General features: G+C 36.1%; 2 protein-coding genes and 1 long non-coding RNA gene across 5 annotated transcripts; 1 reads left to right on the forward strand and 2 right to left on the reverse strand.

Moving 5' to 3' along the window:
• Positions 1–93: 93 nt before the first annotated feature.
• On the reverse strand, positions 94–1,922 carry LOC117972575 (uncharacterized). The gene is made up of 3 exons (XR_004663608.2): positions 1,807–1,922; positions 375–494; positions 94–152 (listed from the first exon to the last, which is right to left on the reverse strand). It is a non-coding gene; the product is annotated as an uncharacterized LOC117972575 (long non-coding RNA).
• Positions 1,923–5,234: 3,312 nt separating this feature from the next.
• On the forward strand, positions 5,235–7,250 carry LOC117416131 (protein SCO2 homolog, mitochondrial-like). The gene is made up of 2 exons (XM_034027194.3): positions 5,235–5,448; positions 6,020–7,250. The coding sequence occupies exon 2, from the start codon at positions 6,045–6,047 to the stop codon at positions 7,020–7,022; it is 978 nt and encodes a 325-aa protein (XP_033883085.3). The 5' UTR covers positions 5,235–5,448; positions 6,020–6,044; the 3' UTR covers positions 7,023–7,250.
• A 489-nt stretch (positions 7,251–7,739) lies between these two features.
• LOC117414512 (condensin-2 complex subunit H2-like) lies at positions 7,740–16,872 on the reverse strand. 3 transcript variants are annotated; one of them, XM_034024289.3, is made up of 21 exons: positions 16,706–16,872; positions 16,152–16,265; positions 15,716–15,817; positions 15,418–15,473; positions 14,672–14,753; positions 14,185–14,256; positions 13,828–13,907; positions 12,847–12,992; positions 12,588–12,686; positions 12,150–12,265; positions 11,919–11,984; positions 11,636–11,702; positions 11,184–11,291; positions 11,022–11,072; positions 10,827–10,897; positions 10,329–10,446; positions 10,170–10,247; positions 10,001–10,050; positions 9,685–9,786; positions 9,209–9,358; positions 7,740–8,924 (listed from the first exon to the last, which is right to left on the reverse strand). In XM_034024289.3, exons 2-21 carry the CDS (start codon positions 16,257–16,259, stop codon positions 8,784–8,786), a joined length of 1,863 nt encoding a protein of 620 aa, XP_033880180.3. In that variant the 5' UTR covers positions 16,260–16,265; positions 16,706–16,872; the 3' UTR covers positions 7,740–8,783. The 3 variants fall into 3 exon arrangements, with proteins under 3 accessions (XP_033880180.3, XP_033880179.3, XP_058883252.1); XM_034024288.3 differs by having other exon boundaries at positions 16,152–16,280; XM_059027269.1 differs by lacking the exon at positions 16,706–16,872 and adding an exon at positions 16,415–16,483 and having other exon boundaries at positions 16,152–16,280.
• Between the last annotated feature and the right edge of the window lie 4,042 nt (positions 16,873–20,914).

A 20,914-nucleotide genomic window follows, 5' to 3' on the forward strand; every position in this document is an offset into this window, starting at 1 on the left:
CGGAGTCGAATAGAATAAAAAATGTGCACCATACAATGTAAGAAACAAGATAAAGCAGCTCACCTGTAAGGTTACTTTGGGAAATCTCCACACCTTGGGTAGAGGGAGGTTGAGCAAAAAAAACAATACTGGAGCTGTGACAAAAATCCTTCCTGGGAAAACAATGCAAAACAAATATATCAGTTACTTACATCAGATGTAAACACATACAGCTACACAATGGTAATAATTACTCAAACTACACATATTCAACAAATAAAAACATGAAAACTATTGACAAATGTTTGATGCTAGTTTAAGTTTTCTAGATAAAATATGAGCAAGTTTGAATGAATTGAGAGAACTGGGCCTCCCCAAAGTCCAGAATCAGATACCTGCTGCAGTGTGTGTGTCAGGGTTGTCTTCCCCACTCTGCTGTGTCCACAGATAAACAGCTTCACCACACCTCTGTCAGTCACTTTACTTTTCTTCAAAAGGTTATGCTTCTGCAGCTCCTACATGGAAAGAAGAACATCTGTACAGCACCTAGAACTGGCCAGGTGTTCAAATAAACCACACAACTGAAACAGCCATTTGTGCAAAACTGTTCATAGGAACGTAACACACAGTAACCATTCATATACGCTACAACGTTTAACAGGACTGTAGCTTCTGAATGTTACTTTTTAGTTGTAAATTGATTTATTGATTTAATTTGTTTTGTTTGTTTCATTTTATCAGGAGCAAACAAACTCAATTGGATGAAAGCATCTAATTTCAGCCAGTGTCCTAGGGAATATTCAGGACAGATGCAAAGGTCACTTTAGTGTTTGCCTGTGCACTACAGCCAATCAATTTAATGAAAGATTATTGGGGGGAACACATAATCTATTAATATATTGTGTTTGAATGAGATTGTGACCTTAACCATCACATACTGGGAATATTGCACAGATACCCCATTAAGAATCTCACTACACATTATAAAAGAAAAGTGAAAAACCATTCAGACTAATAACTGCAGGGAGAGGCATTTCTTATCAGCCTGTATTATGAACAGTCCCAATAGTTGTATGGGTAGTTTTTATAATCTATTTATATGAGTATGCATTGTATCCCATACTTTCAAAGGAAATGCTCTTGCCTGAGTTTTTTGCTGAATCAATTTTTTGATGTTTAGAGGAAGGTGAATCTCTCTGGCTACATCAAGAGCTGTCAGCCCATCCTGTACAACAGACAACAAATTAAATCTTATTCACTACAATGAATTCAGTGCTTTGAAACCTCAACCAAAATATAACTTAAATGTATCTGCCCATTGAAGAGAAGCACTGGGATCCAACTGAGTATAGTCTTGGTCATTCCCTTTATAATAGTTTATCATATTAAAAGCATGGCAAGTTGTAATAAAGCATAGTTAAAGCATGGTGAAGCATTGGTAAGCATGGTGAAGCCCAGATAGTTATTGTAAAGCATATTAAAACATGGAAAATCATAATAAACTATGGTAAATACAAAGTATAATCTGTGGTAAACTTCTATAAAGATTACAACTTGCAGCTACCATAAAGTGCAGACCAAATGTAACTTCAATGCAATCCCTGTCAAACTATTTAAAATTCTGCTTCAAACTCCCCCAACTCTTAATTACTAATGAATAATATAAAGAACCACCACGTGGACTAAATGACTAAATGAAAATACAGATGTTATGTAAAGCAAATTAAACAATAGGTGATGTAAAGCTAATTTAAATTATAATAATTAAATCAAGAATTACAATAAAACAGAACACCTAGAACAACCTTGAAATAAAACAAAAATGACCTTGTTTCTGTTTAGTAAGAGCACGGTGTTTTCCTCAATGAGCAAGCTGATTAGTTCAGTGTAATCAGCTCCAGTATTTAATCTTGCACCTCTCAAAGCACTGAAAATGACAGTCTCTGCATTCTGTACCAAGAGAAAATCAGCAAGAAAGCAATTCAGTGATGTAGTTAAGTCAATGTATTCACTACAGACAAATTAAGTACGAATCACTCATCGTAAAACCTTTTTGACCAACAGGCCCTTCTCAGTTAATTAGAGCTTATATCGTGTTTCCTTAACATTCTTTCTTCAGCATTCTTTCTTTGGCTCCTAAACAGTGCTACAGTAGCTTCTTATCTTATTTTTTGTCTGCAAAGATGCTTCCTTTTTCAACCAGACGTTGACATATGGACAGAGCTGCACTCTCAGCTGCAAGGTGCAGACAGGTATCACCCCTCTGAAACAGTGTCGTTATATGTGAATAAGTACAAGGCAGAAAATATATATTGAAATACAGGTCACCTAAGTGTGTGAACTTGTACCAGGTCTTGTTAATTTGCATGGACGTAAATGATGCCAAGGTTTATGTCTGCCTGCTTTGTCTTTCCATGACAGAGTACTGCTCCACCAGCTGCGCTTCAAAACTGCAAGATTGTTTAGATTTTTTTTAAATGGTACGGCAGCACACTTTTGCAGAAAGTCAAATACTGTAGACTGACACAGATATATATATATATGATATGATTAATTCTTTCTAAGAGGGTGTTCAGGTTTATGTATTTAGATCCTAGTGATTAACAAACCAAAAGGGTAACAAAGACTGTATTGATTGGTTATTTAACTACCTTGTGTTTAAGCTCCACATTTGCACCACCCTAGCGGCCATGCATGCACTGCCCTTATTGAAATTCCACCTTGCTCAGGCTTGCTCAGAGATAGCTCCAAAGGAAAAAGCTGATGAATTGAACATAAACATGCCAAATACCAATGAGTTCAGAAACAGTAATAAACTAGAGAATCTAGAGAAGCTGCAACTGTGTGCCAACTATATGTCAAAGCATGTGGTCTATATCATTGATAGGGCCAGTGGTTAAATCCATGTGGCTCTGGACTCCTGACTGGAGGGTCGTGGGTTCAATCCCAGGTGGGGTACACTGCTGCTGTAAAAATAATGTGATATCTTGTAACAATTGTAAGTCGCCCTGCATGAGGGCGTCTGCTAAGAAATAAATAAATAAATTAAGACAGTAGCTCATTGTGTATTGTCTCTATGCAGCTGTAACTTCAAAGATTGCCTGAACTCAATAAAGCAGCTATATTAGGTCAGAGGTCAATTTTATGGTCACCATCAAATTAAGCATGCATATATAACCCTGAAAATATGAAGTTACTTTGCATAGTTTCTGAGATAAGAGACACTGTGGCAGGAACAGCTTTGCAAAATATCTTACATCTACTGATGTAGGGAAAAGACTGCAATTCAGCAAATATCTCTCACTGTGGAAAAGATTTGAATATACTTTATTATTTGTGGTGGTTTGTGATGTTTATGCTGTAAATGACCAATGGCAAGCCATTACTGGGTCACATAATCAGCATTGATAATATAAGTCAAACTGAAAATTAAATCTGTTGTTACATAAGCTTACATTACAAAAAAAGTGGTGAATCTTATGGATAGGAAGTCTGCTAGAATCATGTAAGTAGGGAATTTGATATATACAGTTTTCACCATCTGAGCATTTAATCCACATTTGTACCAGTTATTTTGTCTAGCACATCAGCACCACCTACTGGACCAAAACTATATGCCTACCATAGGTTTCTGACAGTTCAAAGCTTCAGGCTTCTGAAGAAAAATATGAAGGACCTCCTTACTACCTCCAAAAGCAACAAAATGAAAAGGAGTGAGACCCTCCTGTAGGAATACAAAGAAAAAAACAGTCACTACAACACAAATAACAGTGTAATATACAATGCACAACGGATTTTCTACCGATGTTATGTAAATGAAATAATAACATTTTATCATACAAATAAATAGCAAATTCACTAACAAATTTCTGAATTATTGTATTAAATAGTAGGATTTATATCTAAATTAGCTCAGGTCTGAGTCTACACCACACTTCTTTTTCCAGAAGATGTGATGTTTTAATTTAACCCCTACAAAGGGGTTATAAACTATACTCAGAGAAGTTCTGTGGAATACTGTATTCCTTTTTACCCAAGCAAAGGTCCAACTTCTCAGATTGCATACTCCAGATGCTGTCTCATATACACAGACTTCAATGTTTTCCTTTGGACTGGTCTCTTCTTACTGCGCAAACATTCTCACATAAACTTACAGTCACAGATACATACAAAACGTGAAGACAGAACAAGGTGTGAAAGTTAACTGTAGAATATCCCACCATTTTTTCCTTCAGTATGTCTCCCCCAGCCTCAACCAGTAAGTGGGCCAGCTCTCTGTTCTTGTTAGAGGCTGCATAATGTAGGGCAGTGTGGGAAAAGTTGGGGAAAATGGAACATGTTAAGACACAGTTATGAACCCTTGCTTTAGCTGACTTCTCAAACTGAGGAAGTCTGCGGCAATCCCTAATCCACACAAGCTGCTACATTCTCTATGTTGTTGCTTTATTCTTCTACTTTCAGAAATACTGCTACTCTTTACTTTTCCATGTGGGTAAATTATTGACACTCTTGTAGGCTGACTTGACTTGTGTAATGTCACTGTCGTGTTTGTGCTGTTTAAATACGGTAGAAATCTATTTCTTTGTGTATCTCTAATATTACAATAAAATGATGTTGATGTTTTTTTGTTTTGTTTTGTTTTGTTTTACTTATCACAGTAGTTGACGTTTATATTTCCTTTAAAATATTTTGCACATCCCGAAGTGGCCCAACTTTCACATTTTTCAAAAACTCTTCCTCTTGCATTTTATTGTCTGCTACACCTAGAAAACAGCAGTGCAATACATTTAGTTTATGACAAATAATTAAAGTACACAGCTCTGTCCCAGATTTAGATGAACCTTCTTATTTGTAATGCCTTTCAGTTCTGAGCTGAACAAAGTAGAACGCCAATTGTATCTCTAAAAATGTTCAGGTCTTTCATTTAACTTTGCTGGACTTTGCACTGTACTATATTTAAATGTATATGTGTTGGATATGTCCACGGTCAAAAGTAATTCAGTGGTCAACAAAGCATTACGGGTAAACAGTTACATTAAAGTCAGAGACTTTTCTGTAGCATTTTACAAGTTCAGTACAGACCCTCTTTATATAGACACCGCTTAGGGTAGTAAAATGGCCATGTATGCAAGGCACCGGTATCAGAAATTTGTAAAATAATGTACCTGTTAGTGTTATTTGTTGACATTATATAATTGCGCATGCGCATGAACTGTACTATGTTTTCAGACTGAGAAGGCTATAGTTGATGCTGTAGAAAATCAGATGTCATAGAAAACTAGTGTATATCAGAGGTAATAAACCTATCACTAGTCATTGTTAATGACTATGTTATTATTAATATGCTAAACTTGAGGTATTTTTGTATTGAATCTGCACATGTGAACACAGGCTTGTGTTTACTTTGTTGGTGTTGCATCACCATGTGACACTATTTCGCTGGGGTTCTGTGGAGGTCGGGCAGAACAGGTTGGTAGATGTTATTTCTGTATTTTGCATTTGAAGTCAGGAAAACATATCAGTAAATAAAAAGCTTAGGCTAAATGCTGATAGCAAAGCTTGTATTATTAGTACTGTTGTGAAATCTTCGTTGTATTTTTTGAGTTACTATGTAGAATGTGATAATTAGTTTATCAAGTGTTTGAAGCGGTTGTTCAAGAGGCACCGCTTTTCACCCGTTACAGATTGAACTCATTATTAGCAGTACATTATGTAAAAATGTTGGAAAATAAAAATATAAAAAATTGGGGTGCGCTGTTTGAGACAAGCCATACGACAAGGGCACAGATTATTATGTAGCAAATCTACATAAAGTTCAATGTTTAAGTTGTTACTAGAATAGTTACACATTTTCATTCAAATTATTTTTCCAATACCAGGTAAAATTATTTTGTATAGAAAAGAAAAATGTACTCAATGTGGCTGTATAAGGGGGCAGAGCCTATTAAATTATACTGAAATATGATGATGATAATACCATGAGGCACAAGTTAGATATGGGTAGTTATATCTAAATAACATGATGCTGCATGTTTTGTAGGCACCTCCTGTATATCACTTCAAGAATGCTGCGAACTTCGGGATTCTCTCACGTCACTAAGTACTGTGGATATTCAAGTATTCGCGTCTTTCCACAGTGTAAAAGACTGGGTCTGTTGATGAACTGTGGAAGATTTTCTGGGTCAAATAATAATTTAAGTCTGGCATTTTCCAAGTCAGTTTTTCAAAGCTGCAGTGAAGCTAAAAGTCATGTTTTTTCACTACCTTACAGCTCTGGAGCAAAACATCCTGTTTTTGATACAGTGACACATTTGGGTAAAAATAGAGTTAACTGTTCAAGTTATTCATTTCAAAGCAGAAGGCCCTACTCCCAAGGTTCTTCAAAGTCCACCTCTACACCTCTAATCAAACTAAGAACTCGTCTGATTGTGACCTGTCTTTTTGGGGTTGGCATACTGGGCACTTGGTACTACCTGCGCTCAGAGAAAGAGAAAAAGCTGCAGCTACAAAGAATTGAACAGCTAAAGAAAGTAGCAATCGGACAGGGTGATTTTAACCTGGTAGATCACACTGGAAAGCCCAGAACCAAGAAGGACTTTTTTGGTCATTGGGTAATGATGTACTTTGGTTTCACCCACTGTCCAGATATTTGCCCCGATGAACTGGTCAAAATATCCAATGTGGTCAGCATATTGGATGAAGACAAGACACTTCCACCAGTGCAGCCCATCTTTATTTCAGTGGACCCCGAACGGGATGATGTTGAAGCCATGGCCAAATATGTTAAGGATTTTCATCCACGTTTGCTTGGGTTGACTGGGACTCCTGAGCAGGTCAAAGAAGCAGGGAAAGCTTACAGGGTTTACTACAGCACAGGCCCCAAGGATGAGGATAATGATTATATAGTGGACCATACCATCATCATTTATCTTCTAAATCCAGACGGACTCTTCTTGGATTATTATAACAGGAGCAAAACTGAAGAAAATATTGCAGAGAGTATCAAAAAACACATGAAAACCTATGTAAAGTTGTTTACTTAAAAAAAAAAAAAGAATCCAATGTCCATAAAGTTTCTGATAAAATAATTAACTTCAAAATGTAGTCTCTGCTTTTACAATGTAGGTGAATATCTTCATTGGCAGGGATCATCTGAATTAATTTGACACAGCCTGTAAACCCTACATCTTTGAGTAGTGATGTTTTCATGGATACTACATTACCTTATTAATACTAAGACAATCTACTTTTACAATAAAACTTTGTGCTTATTTTTTTTCCATTATTTTTTTTGACTGGGGCAGCTTTGATAGATATTTGCCAGAATTATACCTGTTCACGTATTTCTTTTGAACTGTTTCATTGTTTAAAAAAATAAAAAAATAAAATAAAGTAATGGTAAAAATAAATGATGTAGTCCAATAATCCGGTTTTGTAAATACAGTGTGCAACTTCAGTGCAGTTATTTTGACTGGAGCAATTGCAAGATGCCCAAATACAATAATTCTTGAGTATTTTTGGTCAATACCAGGAAAAATAAATATGGAATCTGTATCCAAATTTGATCCATTATCAATAAGCATGTTTTCATCCAGTAGGGGTGCCCAAAAGCAAGTAAGCTAACTTGTCCAGTGCCAAATAGTGTGTTTGTTTTTCTAAGACGAATAGACCCTTGAGAAAGTGATGCAGTGTGAATCCAAAAGCAGGCCACCAGAGGTAAAATTCTTATGAAAAGACATGGAAACAAAGAGTAAACTCCCTTTTAACAATGAATGTATTACATTTATTAATTGTATTTAACTTAACTTAATCCTGATGTAAACAAAAACAAGTTGCCATCAATATACAGTATTTGAAAGCAATACCCCATGAAACAATCCATTTAATATTTTGCATACTTATAGTCTTAGCTCATTAGCCAAAAAATAGTGAACACGTAGTTCCAGTTCATTGAATGGATACAGCTCTGCGGTTTCTCTACTATTTGATTTTAAATAGTAATTGTTAAAAACGTAATTAGTAACAGGCCTTATAACACTATAATACAAATGTTCTACTGCCACACAATTCAAACTAGTAATGTACAACAGGAACATTCCTTAAAAAATCATAAAAACTGTATCGTAGAAACAATGCAATCATACATCAAAATTGACATTTACATTATTCACTACCAAGGTCACAATAGTATTTTTTATACCTGTCGTACAGGTATAATTATACATTCAGCACCGAGCTGAATATGGTCATTCTTGTATATAAAACTACTGACATAAGAAAATTGTCATTTTATTCAAGCAAGTAGAGTAAGGCAATATTTATTGGAGTAAAGAAAAAGCCAATTAGCCTATATATATTATATATATATATTTAAATAAATAAAGGTATCTAATCAGTACAAGGCACAGCATTTTTTTTTTTTTTTGCTTTATATAAATGTACATTCATAAAATACAAAGACCTTGAAAACATATATTAAAAGTCTGTGGTATAGGAAATGCAAGTGCATGTTTAGTTACTTGCTTTGCATTTAAGGCTGGATGTACATCCCCCCAAATCTAATTAGCACACAACTGAAAAGACCCATACTCTTAAATCCTTAAAACTTGTGGGTTTGGACCCCCTGTTTGGACCTCATGACACTGCACATCAGCTTCAGTCAGCTTTCACATGGAAGCATTTACCTGGTTGCATGTCCATATTTTTTTGAGAAACTTAGAAGCTTCAGTTTATTGACTTATCAATGCATTTCCTAAAAACTTTTAAATCCAATAAACACCAATGTGTCCATGGTTCCACTGGGATCAGAAATCAGTAAGGGAAGGAGCAGCATATGTTTGAAATCTTTCATGTGCTCGCCGTTTGCTTAGCAGGGTCAGTTCCATGGAATCAATCGATTCATATAGTCCTGGTTTTTTATCTATCTTCACTGTGCAGTCATTTGCCTAAAGAAAGGAAGAAACAAACAAATATGATAAGATTTTGGAAGACAATTCTAGCTGCAGTATAAGTTAGCGAAAAAAAAACAGATGCTTTACTAAATTTTCATTTAGCTTACACTTTTATCCAAAACTAATTAGAGACTTGGAGGTGAACTATGCATCAACAACTGCTGCTGCAGAGTCACTTACAATAGGACCTCGGTTTTACATCTGAACCTGGAACTTCCTGGTATCAAGCCTTTTCTTTAACCACTGGTTACTGGCCAGTCCTACATTTGTGTACATACCAGTTGCAAAGATGCCAGCTTGTAGCGGCACACTTCAAACGCTTCCTTCCCCTTCACAATGCTGGCAAACGTGCGTCTCTCTCCCACTTGGCTAAAAGCATCCACAATCTTGTCCCCGTAATCATGGATGTCAAAGGCTACTCTTTCTTCCTGTGTAGGAAAAATGTGAATGCGGACATAACGCAGACCAGCCAGCCTTGTTTCATTCACTGCTTTACACATCAGATGATAACCTCCAGTGTGCATCTCAAATCACTTGGTCCCTTTAAACCCACCATAACTAATGCAAGCCTTAATCTGTACAAAATCTTATGCAACAAGTACAGGAGGCAAATTAATGATATTGTATTATTGTCTAATTGTAGATACATTTATCTAAAAATTGGTTGTAGGTTAAAAAATTTTTTTTTTTATGTATTTATGGTGCATTTAGCGTATTTATGAAGTCACTCTTTTACCTATAGCATTATTATTACCTGTTCGGTTAGCTGTGGGCCCATCTTGTCTTCCCAATCTCTCACTCTGATAGATAGCACTGTCTCTCGTGCATACTTCTGGGAGTTAGCAATAAACAGATCCTGGGAAAACACATTTTTGGAATTTTGGAATTTGGACAATAGGCTGACAAAGTTATTAGTATGCTTTTCTTTTATTGACGCTAGTACATTTCATTACAGTGTATTACTATATATAAATCTACGAAGTACCACCATTCATTGAGACAAAATGAATAATTTCACCCTTACTAATTAAAAATAAAAAATAAAATTGTATTAGTTTTTGTGTACACACCACATTTCTGCGGACCAGATCCTCGTAACTCGGCCTTTCCTCCTGGGGCTCTTCAAATAAAAAATAAAAACGATCAGGGAAATGTATTTGTGTACAAGGCTTTTGATATTGATATTATGATTCTATATTATAAGGAGTTTTGAATTCTGATTTGGAAATATTGAATTACCAGTAGCTGCCAGTCCCTCCTCGTCCAGTATTTCTGCAGGGAAGTCTTGTGCCAAGTTTTCATGATCGGAGAAATCATCTGAAGCGAGAGAAGATTTCAGATTTAATATAATTCACAACCAATAATAATAAATAAAACATGAGAGACATGGTATTTTACCTCCTCCATCATTATCAAGGTAATCATCATGGCGGTTGTCCTCAACTTCATTTTGTTCCTCTGCATTTTCCAAATCTTTATTCTGGTGCTCAGCAATCTCATTAGAAAATAATATCCCCTAAAATAATTGTGAAACTGTATGAATTGTACAGCACCAAAGGCTGCACAATGTCTCACATGTTGATCAGATAAAATAAATCAGATACTGTTTAATATTTGGAACAGGAAACTGAATAAATGGTGGAAAAACAACAAATGTCAAGCAAAGACAACAATGAACAGACAATATATCTAAACAAAACTTTAAGAGGAAAAAAACACCCAAAGGATATTTCCTCACCTTATTTATATGTTGCCTTAGTTTTTTGCTTAACACATTGATAAGATCTCAAAACGCAATTATGTCAATTTTATTTCCCACTATTTACATACCCAGGTTTTGTTGTGTACCTTGACCAACCACTAAATATGTTTAAAACAAGTAATGCAAACACATACCATTTTCTTTTGTATCTTCTTCTGTGCAACAAGCCTCTCTTTCATGTTCTTCCAATACAGCACCTCCATGTCTGAAAACATAGTTAAAATACTGTATACATTAATTGTGCAAATACTTACAAAAACAGTTTGGAGAAATCATTGACGATCCATTTATAGCAGTTCCTTACATTTTTATGTAAGGAAAGTACTTACCTGCAAATGTTGGTCCTTTTTTCTTACCCTTGACATCAGCACCTTCATAATCTAAAACAAGAATACAATTTAAAAAATTATAACAGAAAAAAAAACAACACCTTAAGTTACTTGGAACTTATTTTACATTAAGAATGCAGTCATGTATTGAAGTGTACCTACATGTCCCTGAGAACCATTTCCTAAAGTCCTGTAGCTTTGTGGGGCCTTTTCTTTTCCTATTGTTTCCAGTTGTTTCTTCAACACCTCGGGGGATTGTAAAATGCTTGCCTGGTAAAATACATCAATAAGATTTTTATTTTTTAATATAATAATAATAATAATAATAATAATAATAATAATAATAACAACAACTGCAATTCTACAAATAAGTACAGTTAACTAACCACATTTTATACATTATATATATATATATATAGATATATATATATATATATATACACACACACACACACACACACACACACACACACACACACACACACACACACATACAAAATGTTATTTTAGAATTGGCTAATTACTATATATTTAAAGGTATTTTACATCACTATTGTACAAGTATTCTGAACTTAACTGTTAATAATACTGTCTTCCAGTTTATGTCATCTTACCTTTTTTAAAGGGCTTGTCTTCAGAATTACTAAAAGGATCAAGACTTCTCCATGGATCCAGGAATTCCTAAATACATAAAATTACCAAAACAGAAAGATATACCTATCCTACACCTACTCCAAACACAACACTTTGATTAGTTAATAACAAAGCACAGCAAAACCACTATAGTACATTGTAAGCTTTGTTTCAGTTTATTTAAAGTGGTGTCTACTTCTACAAATGGAAATGAAGCAGGCTTGTTTATATTTGAGAATTAATTTGTTACATGTTTCTTAGTACCTTTGGTTTCTCAGTCTCAGCTGGTGCAAGAGCCCTTTCTCTCAGCATATGTCTGTCATTTACAGCCTGCAGAAAAAATAAAAACATTTAAGGTTACTGTACTATAAGTTAATACATTTCAAGTATCATGTTTTCTTGTGATTACCTTTAAAAGCTTTCTGTAATCCTGAGTATTCTTATCAGGCGAGAGATCTTCCATACAGCAGAAGCACTATCTCCTGTGAAACTTACCTGGCGTCTCTCAACGTGCTCTGAAGGAGATGGGTCTACCTCCATATCATTGCCCTCTGCAAGTGGAGGAAATGCATCACCAGCATCATTATCATCGCAGTCATTATCTCCAGCGCCTACATACGAAAAACAACAACAACAAAAAAAAAGACAAATGAGAATGAAAATAAAAGCTGGGCATTAGCTCCTCTATATAGCATTTATTGTTGCAGTGTATTTAATAGAGCATGAAGAACTGTATATGACTATTATAAAATATATTATTATATTTGGGAAAAGGCATTTTACATTAGATTCCTACTCTATCTCTATCAAGCTAACAAACATCAACTGATTCAATAAAATCTATTATATTTAAAAATAAAAAAAATTTAAATGACTTTAATAATGAAGTATACATAATAAAACCAGAAGCTGTTTAGAGGCATTTGGCCTTACCTCCTAGGTCTGAAAAGTTGAGAATCGGTAGCAGTGCCTCATTGTTGCTGGTCCCTGCTTGTAGGTTTCCATTTTCATCACCTGGGCCAACATCCAATACTAAAATTACAGAACTGACGTATTAATAATACATTAAGAAAGTTATAATGGATTTTTTCTCACTTAATGGGAGTTTTGGACAAGTGTACACACCTGCTCAGTCATATATAGTTTAGGATTTTAAGAATGACACACAGTTTTTCTATATTTTTTTTTATACCTGAAGCATTCCTGTTGTTTCCCTCCCTTAAAAACTCCCTTGTAGGAGAAATTCCTGCCAGATCCAACACAAAAGCCCCATTGGCGTGGGGTGTGTAAGTGTTCACCCTGAAATCCTTACAGCTTGCAAGGATTTCACCTTTCCGGCTGCAAAATAAACAAATATATTTTAGTTTTAAAAACAATGAATGTTTTTTAGTTATTTGCTTATTGTTGTGTAGTTTGTAAAAGGACCCGGAATGTGTATATTCAAGAAATTAAAACCTAAAAGAGTTATTTTTAACATTGCAAGTTTATCCAGTGGTGTTCCTGTTTGTTTGTTTTTGGGCTTGGTCAATGGACAGGACCTGCTTGGTTTGCTAACTAAACCTAGTATAAAAATTAGTACTAATTTCACACCACTGTAACACTAAAACTCACATAATCCATACATTCGTCAATAAAGCTTCGCTCAGTTACACAAGAGAATTTTATTCAACAAATATTTAGGGTGAAGAAAATCTTAACTTAAGTGTTGCAGCACTACAAAAGCTCCAACTCTTTGGAACTCTCTCCCAGCTTTAGTGTGTGATGCTCCCACCGTCACTCGCTTTGAATCAGTTCTCAAGACCCACTTGTTCTCTCTTGCTTTCCATGCTCTGTAAGCCTGATATCTGCTATTAGCTGCTGTGTTGTTGCTACTATTTCATGTATTATGCTACTATGTCATTTATTATGCATTTTTCACTGTATTTAATGTATTATGCATTGTTTTTTTCCTGTAACATGTATTATGCATTTCTCTGTTTTTTTAAAAGTATTATGGATTTTCTTGTTGTTACTGCATCTTGTAAAGTGTGATGGTGGTCCACTATGAAAGGCACTATATGAAATAACATAACGTTACATTTTTGTAATTGGTAGCACGATTACAGTTTTCTACTTTTTTCTCTGTCTTGCTGACTAACCTTCTCTGAAAAAACAAAGCAATGCAGTTGTAAACCTGTAAAGTGGGTTATCCTTTTTCTCTGCTTCTTCAGGGGGCACTAAGCCCATGGGAGTCAGTGGAACTATGTCCACAACCTGAAGATAAATATACATAAGAAAATAACCTGTTAAAAATGTACACACAAACAAACAAACAAACAAACAAACAAACAACAAATCACACCAATGATCAGTTCAACATCTGGTATAGTTAACATAGAAAGGCTCAACAAACGCTGATTTTTGGAAGAAATGATTATCGAAAATATATTGTCTTTCAGAACCTTATATTAACTGCTACATGCAACAAGATCCTTCCTGCAAGTTATTTCTTGGTAGTTTTAACTGTCAAAATTGTTAAATTAAAACTTACATTGGAAGAATTATTTTTCCTCATGTCCATGTTTGATTTGTTGGTGCCATTAATGTCATCCAGTGAAAGAAACTGAAAAAAGAAAAATGGCAATGAGCTGACTTTGCTCAGCTGCATTGGGCTTTAAAGGGAAACTGCATCATCTATATTTTCAGAAGCTTTAACTTAATTCCTCACCTGTTTAATGTTATATTATGGTTGTTTCTGTTTAGATCATTATTTATCCATGCTTACTAACCTTTCCAGCAAAAAACTGTTTCTGAAAAGACTCCTCCAGATTGTGGGGATGTGCTGTATAAAGTGTTGGTGAGCATGGAAAATAATCTTCAAAAAAAATAAAAAAATACAGGACATTAAACAAAAAAAGAAATAAAAAAATACCAAGTATCTCTAAGAGTTCATTGATTCTGAACAGGTGCCTCATGCATTTTTAAACCAGTTTTCCATTTAAATTGTTCCCTCTACTGTCAGTATTTTGAAACTTTACCTCCTCCTCTTCATTTCTATGTGCAAAGGTTGCATCTTTATCAACACCATCCACTCCAACAGATGCTGGCTGCTTCTCTCGCCTAGATTGCAGCATTGAGGGTAAAAACAAAAACAAACTATACCATTCTCCTTCAAAACAAAATTGTTTTCCTCTTGCAAATCTCTGTAATCAGTTATATTTATTGTTCTGTATGCCAGTGGTTCCCAACCTTTGGTCTGGAGACCGTGCATGGCCCCTGAAAAATCTCACAAACTGCAGTTTTAAAAATTGTACTATTTTGATCTGTGGGGATAAATACCTAAACAAGTTTGAGATCCACTCATATACTCTTTTGGGAAACACTGGCAGGGGCTTCTCAAACTCGGTCCTGGGGACCCAGTGTCTGCTGGTTTTCATTCCAACCAAGCTCTCAATCACTTAACTATATTGATCATTTGCTTAATTAGACCTTTTTATTTGTTTTCAGCTCTTAAACAGTTGCAGATTTCAAGTTAGCTATAACATTTTATAAGTAACTTGAACTCTGCACCTGTTTAAGAGCTGAAAACAATTAATAAGGTCTAAAAATTATTAGTTCAATTAACGGTTTAGTTAAGTGATTGAGAGCTCAGTTGGAAGTTTGTTTCTGGTATCTACAAATTAACCAATATCTGAAAAATAAAATAGTTGCGGTAAAACAGAATAGATTTCACCTGGGAATCTGTACCATTGCAAAAAAACCATACCACTGTAATTAGAATTACTTTTTATTGGAGATGAAGTCCAGTGTTTGATAGACCAGGGAATAAAGGTATTCCACCTATTAAAAATATAAACAAGAAAATAACTTTATTCATGCAAGTTTTACCGAGAAGCTAAATAAGCAATTTGATTATTTCAGTTAACTATTACTATTCAAAACTATAAAACACTACAGTATCTAAACAGTATAAGTATAATTAAAAGTTTATTTGTAGATCTTGTCAAATGGGATAGTTGCTATATCTTTATAGTTTAAAAAAAAAAATCTGTGTTCCAAATATGCTTTATTTTGCTACTCACCTTTTTGCTGTAAATACAGGCTGATCCTTGGATAAGTAGGGCAGCCTCTGCAAAGTTCATGGTTGTTTTACCTCCATCGAAAGAAATACAGATCTGATCTAACTGCAATAAAATAATTGAGGTCACCAACTGGAGTTACAAAATACAGTAGCCTGATGAAATCCTCCCAACATAACAAGGAGTTCACTTATTCTGGTTCGCAGGTTTGCACTATCCCCTTTTCTGAACTTTCATTTTTCAATGCACAGTAATCATACAAGCTTTATGGTATTTTTCCCATCCAACTCCTCTCAAGAGCACGAATTAGTACCTAATAAAAAAAAGTTCTTGTTAGTACTGTAGCTAGTTTTCTTACACCACTAATGTATTCATTTATTTGACTATATTTACCCAGAAAAAAAAAAAAAAAAGTATTTGCAATCAAAACTCCTTTTACCTCATGCATATATTCCCCAAGCTGCGCAGCCACATCAACCTCCCAGTTTTTTGTCATGTCCCTGATGGGCTGAAGGAGATGCGTGTATCTTGCTTCTGTTTCATCCATTTTCAACTATACAGAAATAGCCTACGTATAACAAAAAAAAGAATCGTGTGAACCACTGTCGGTCAAGGTAAAGGTAACATTAAGAATCAATTCACAATACCATGAATATCATTCATACGAGCCCGTGGGGCTAAATCTGTTTACTGTTTACTTACTAGCGAGTACACGGAGAAAGAAAAAAGTGTTCACTGACAAATACAAATGATTCACTAGAGTAAGCGCAGTACTGTTCAAACTGTCAATGCGTGTAATTTATTAATCACTATAATTAATTAAGCCTATTTCTGTATTTGCATACGAGATCGTTGTGTCAATGCAACAATAAATACACAGCCAGCTGAATAACATATATTGAAAACGCTTACATTATTTCAATGTAAACTAACAATAGTGTATCGACTAAGAATCAATATTAAAATATATTGCTCAACAAAAAACAAATTTACCTTTTTCAGTAAGATTTTACATCCAAACGAGCTTTATAGTTAGTCGACAATCGCCAGTTAAATTAATGAATTATCAACTATCTTTCTATATGAATATGTTTTAGATTATTATTATTGAGTTGAATTCAAAACAGCCACAACTCCGCCATTTTTGAATTTCCCGCGTGAGCGTGAAATATCTACGTAACCTACAGTTGTCAAGGTAACCGTCAAAATATAATCTAGTTGTAGATCTGACGTGAGGTAAGGAAGTACAAATGACTGCAGTGCAAGCATTAAAATAGTTTAAATAATAAATGGCTCAAATAAAGAAATACAAAAACTGGTATTGTGTTATGCAGGCCCCCAGAAGTATTCCTATAAAGTCACTTCTTAAGAAGCAAACGTCAATATATAATAAATTAATAACAACGTTAATGATAGTGTTGTGGCCAATATCTATTAAAAAAAAAAAAAAAGACGGACGAACACGTTCCTCAGTCGTTTTATGTCAAAGTTCCATTTTTAATTTTGGAAAATCTGGTAGAGCATCAAAGACTGAAGTCTGAATAGACTTGGGACAAGACAAATACAGAGAGAAACGGTATATTTTTATTTTTAATAAATAGCATAAGTGAATTAATCTTTAATGTAAAGAGTATAATCTATTATTATTATGTGATAATAATCAATAATATTAACTATTTTAGCTGGAGACTGTCTCTTGCTGGTTGATATCTGACCAGTTTTCAACAATCCTCTATTCACTACACAGTACCTTCCTCATTTTGACCTCGGTATTTGTGGCAAAGAATTCACCACCAGATGGCGATAGCTCATTCTCCAGGGGTACAATTGAAGTAAGATGAGGCTAAAGTTAGTGCAGTGGATTTATTGCATTTAAATGCTTGTAACACGCCCTGAAAATGTGTTCAGTGTGGTCTTACCTTTTATGGCATTTGACAGCAATCTGGGGGTATGTTTAAAAAGCTTGATAAATAAAATATGGTCCAATTTGTATCATCAAGTAACTGGGTTTGTTTTTACTTTTCAACATTGCTGCTTGGAAAATGCATGCAGGTTGATGTTGGAAAATGTAGTTTTTTGTAACTTTGGTTCACACTGACAAATTATTTAGATCTGTTACTGTTTAAAGCCTAGGACACACATGAGCGGCGCGGCACCGCTTGCGGGGAGCAAAGCTGGGCGTCGCGCGGCCATACCGCTTTGCTTGGTGGACACACATCAATTGACGCGGCGATAAAAAAAAAAAAAAGGACAGCCCACCACCTCGCAGCACTGTATAACAACCCAAAAAATGTATATCACTCTTGAACTTTTACTGCTTGAACCCAGAGTGAACGACCATGTCCATGCCCAGAATTTTTTATCAGGATCTAACGTTATAAGTTCCCATATCAGAACACCACTCAGAAATATTTCGGCCTTTTATTTACCTAAGGATATGTATGTAAAATATGATATTTATTTTGGGATATAATGTGAAAGCCCTTTTCTACAATTATATATCTAGCACCGCACTTAACAAGACTGGACTGTGGTACTGTATCTGTAGTTATACATTGTATAGGAGCTGCTATTAATAATGAAAAAAGGGGATCGCATTCTTCGCAATTGTATACAAATAATCAGGGAAAATGTTTGAGCAGCAAAATATAGCCGATATTTTGTTGTTCTGAAATTGTGTGCCGCTGCGACACTTTTCCGCTACATCATTTTTTCGTCAATGTGTGTTCACTCAAATTGAAATAAAAGGTGTGCGATATGTGCGGCATTTTGCCGCTCCCCGCTAGCGGTGCCGCGCCGCCCATGTGTGTACTGGGCTTTAGCACACATTGGGTGTGTGTCGTACCTGCTATTCATTCTTGCACCCTCTCGCAAAGATTGATTCACGGTACACATTTTTCAAAATGAATCTTTGGTTTGGGGAAAGAAATACAACGTATTCCACCTTTCAAATGCTCTGATTGCCTTGAGTCGCTGTTAGAAGTCCCCTGGGCACTCCTTTTGACCATTTTACAAGATAACTGAAGAAAACCCTATATCATAACATGGTGAAATGGCATTTGTTTGTCCGAAGTTATGGCGGTTGGAAACAGTAACTAAGCACGTGAAGAGCTATGCGCTGTCTGATTGGCTGGTTATGTCAGCGATGCGAATGGTCAGTTTCAAAAGGCAAGTTTAATTTAATTATTTTACAATACTTTGAACAAAGGCCTCATAGTCAAATAAAGTTCTTAGATAAGATGTTATTTTACTTACGTTGAAGTTGAACTGCGTTCTTGGTTAAAGGTGATAACATTTCCTGTAATTTTCACATCATTTTCATAATGATATTTGCGGGTATGGTTTCTTTTCTTTAAAGCAAGTTTATATGCATCTAATCCTTAAACTGCGAATCGGAATCCTACGAAGAAACATTTGTCTCCAGCCCAGTAACAGCACCGTTCAAAGAACAGCTCCATTACTCTTCTTTGTCCGCGTCTTCATTAGCAACTTAGAAAGACTGTCCCTCCGTTAAAACTTTTAAAGCTCTGTCGACAAGACATTGACATAACCGTCGTCAGCAATTGCCTTGCCTTAGCTCTATTTAAATCTACCAAGAAGCTTTGTCCACTGAATTTGTCTTTACTCCTTGCCTGCAATCAGGCACCCCTCCCCTGCTCAGCACCACTCCAACACAGCGAGCACAATTTGATTGTGAGTTAAGGAGTTCCACTATTAGGAGAATGACTGGAGTTGTGAAACCCAAATCTCTGAATGTGAGTTTACCTTTTCCAGTCCAAGCAGACATGATGGTAGCAAACCGCTGATCGATCCCGTATTAACTAACACATACGATGGTCGGCATCTCATCTCTGCCCTTGTTTCCAGAATCAGAAGCAAAGAGCGCTGAGCTTCCTCAGCAGTCGATTTCATATTCGTTTAGCTCCAGCTGTCACCTCAGCCCTCTCCAACCTTCTCCAGTCTGCTCGCCACTACATGACTACAGCCTTAGCCCCAGCGACCAAATCATCGTACACCACCGGATGGAAAACATTTACAACTTTCTACACTCAAAACCAAATCCATCCCATGCTGCTTCAATGAGCAACGGATTCTTCCCTCTATCACCCATGCAAGGGATTCTCTTCACTTAGCCCCACTACTATTAAAGCCTACATCTCTGGAATTCAGTATTTCTGCCGCTTCAACTCCGTCCCTTCCCCAACACTCCTATCCATCCCATCAGTCCGCTTGACACTCAGAGGGAGTTTTTATATCAATACATATCCTTCACTCTTTAATCGTTACCCTCAGAAAAGGCTGCTCCTGTCCATTTAATGACCTGACCATGGAAGTACTATGTCTAACTGCTTTTTTGGATTACTCAGATGCTCAGTTTACCATCCCATCTGCCTCCACCTTTCCAGCGGCAAGATAGGTCATCGCATTCATCTACTCTTGTTTCCAGTGCAGGCCTTTCACCTCGATTTTATACCCCTCGTTCGTTTAGGATAGGAGCAGCAACAACCTCAGCAGCCAGCGCTAACATCAACCTCCACCTAATCAAGAGTATGGGGCGCTGGACTTCATCAGCAGTAGATATATACATTCGCCCGTCTCCCACCGACATTGCCACAGCCCATCAGAAAATTGTTAGCATGCCCGGAGTAGGGGCTACCTGACCGCCGGGGCTACCAGAGGTTTTTCCCCTTTTTAGAAGGGGTTGTTTTCCTCTCCACTGAGCGGCAGGTAAACACATAAACCATTACACACTAACCCTTCTAACCCCTCTTTGTTTGTCTTGTATGTCATTTCATCCTTGAATTTATGTTATGCATTGGCACGTGCTCTGTTGTCTGTCTCACGGTGAGGTTCTGCTGGGAGCCAGGGGTCCATTCTTTAGGGGGTAAGTAAACCTCACCTTAGGCAAGCTGCGCTTCCTCTCCCTTATTTAAGGGAGGTTCTCGACACGTGAGTCAGAGGGGACCCCCAGCCACACTATCCTTTCACCGCTCATGCACTTATCTTACCTCATGGCAGTGAGGATCTATCCTATATTTAACATTTCAGGATGTGGCCCGCTTTAATCTCTCAGTGCTCGAGTCCCAACTAACCCATCTATTCTTGTTCTTTACAGGTTCCCTGTGGGACGCTCCTCTGCTCCCAGCTTCGGAGACCACAGTCTCACCTCATTCGAGGGCAGCACCACATAGGTCAGAGAAC

The sequence above is a fragment of the Acipenser ruthenus genome, chromosome 7 (assembly GCF_902713425.1).
Source record: "Acipenser ruthenus chromosome 7, fAciRut3.2 maternal haplotype, whole genome shotgun sequence".
NCBI lineage: Eukaryota > Metazoa > Chordata > Actinopteri > Acipenseriformes > Acipenseridae > Acipenser > Acipenser ruthenus.

Excerpts from the sequence above, each read along its gene's own strand:
- LOC117416131 (XM_034027194.3), top strand. The coding sequence starts at position 6,045 with ATGCTGCGAACTTCGGGATTCTCTCACGTCACTAAGTACTGTGGATAT.
- LOC117414512 (XM_034024289.3), bottom strand. The coding sequence starts at position 16,259 with ATGGATGAAACAGAAGCAAGATACACGCATCTCCTTCAGCCCATCAGG. Across the intron at positions 14,754-15,417 it reads GACTTCATCTCCAATAAAAA|GCGAGAGAAGCAGCCAGCAT; the intron begins GTAATTCTAATT and ends GCTGCAATCTAG. Across the intron at positions 14,257-14,671 it reads ATAGAAATGAAGAGGAGGAG|TTTCTTTCACTGGATGACAT; the intron begins GTAAAGTTTCAA and ends TTCTTTTTTCAG.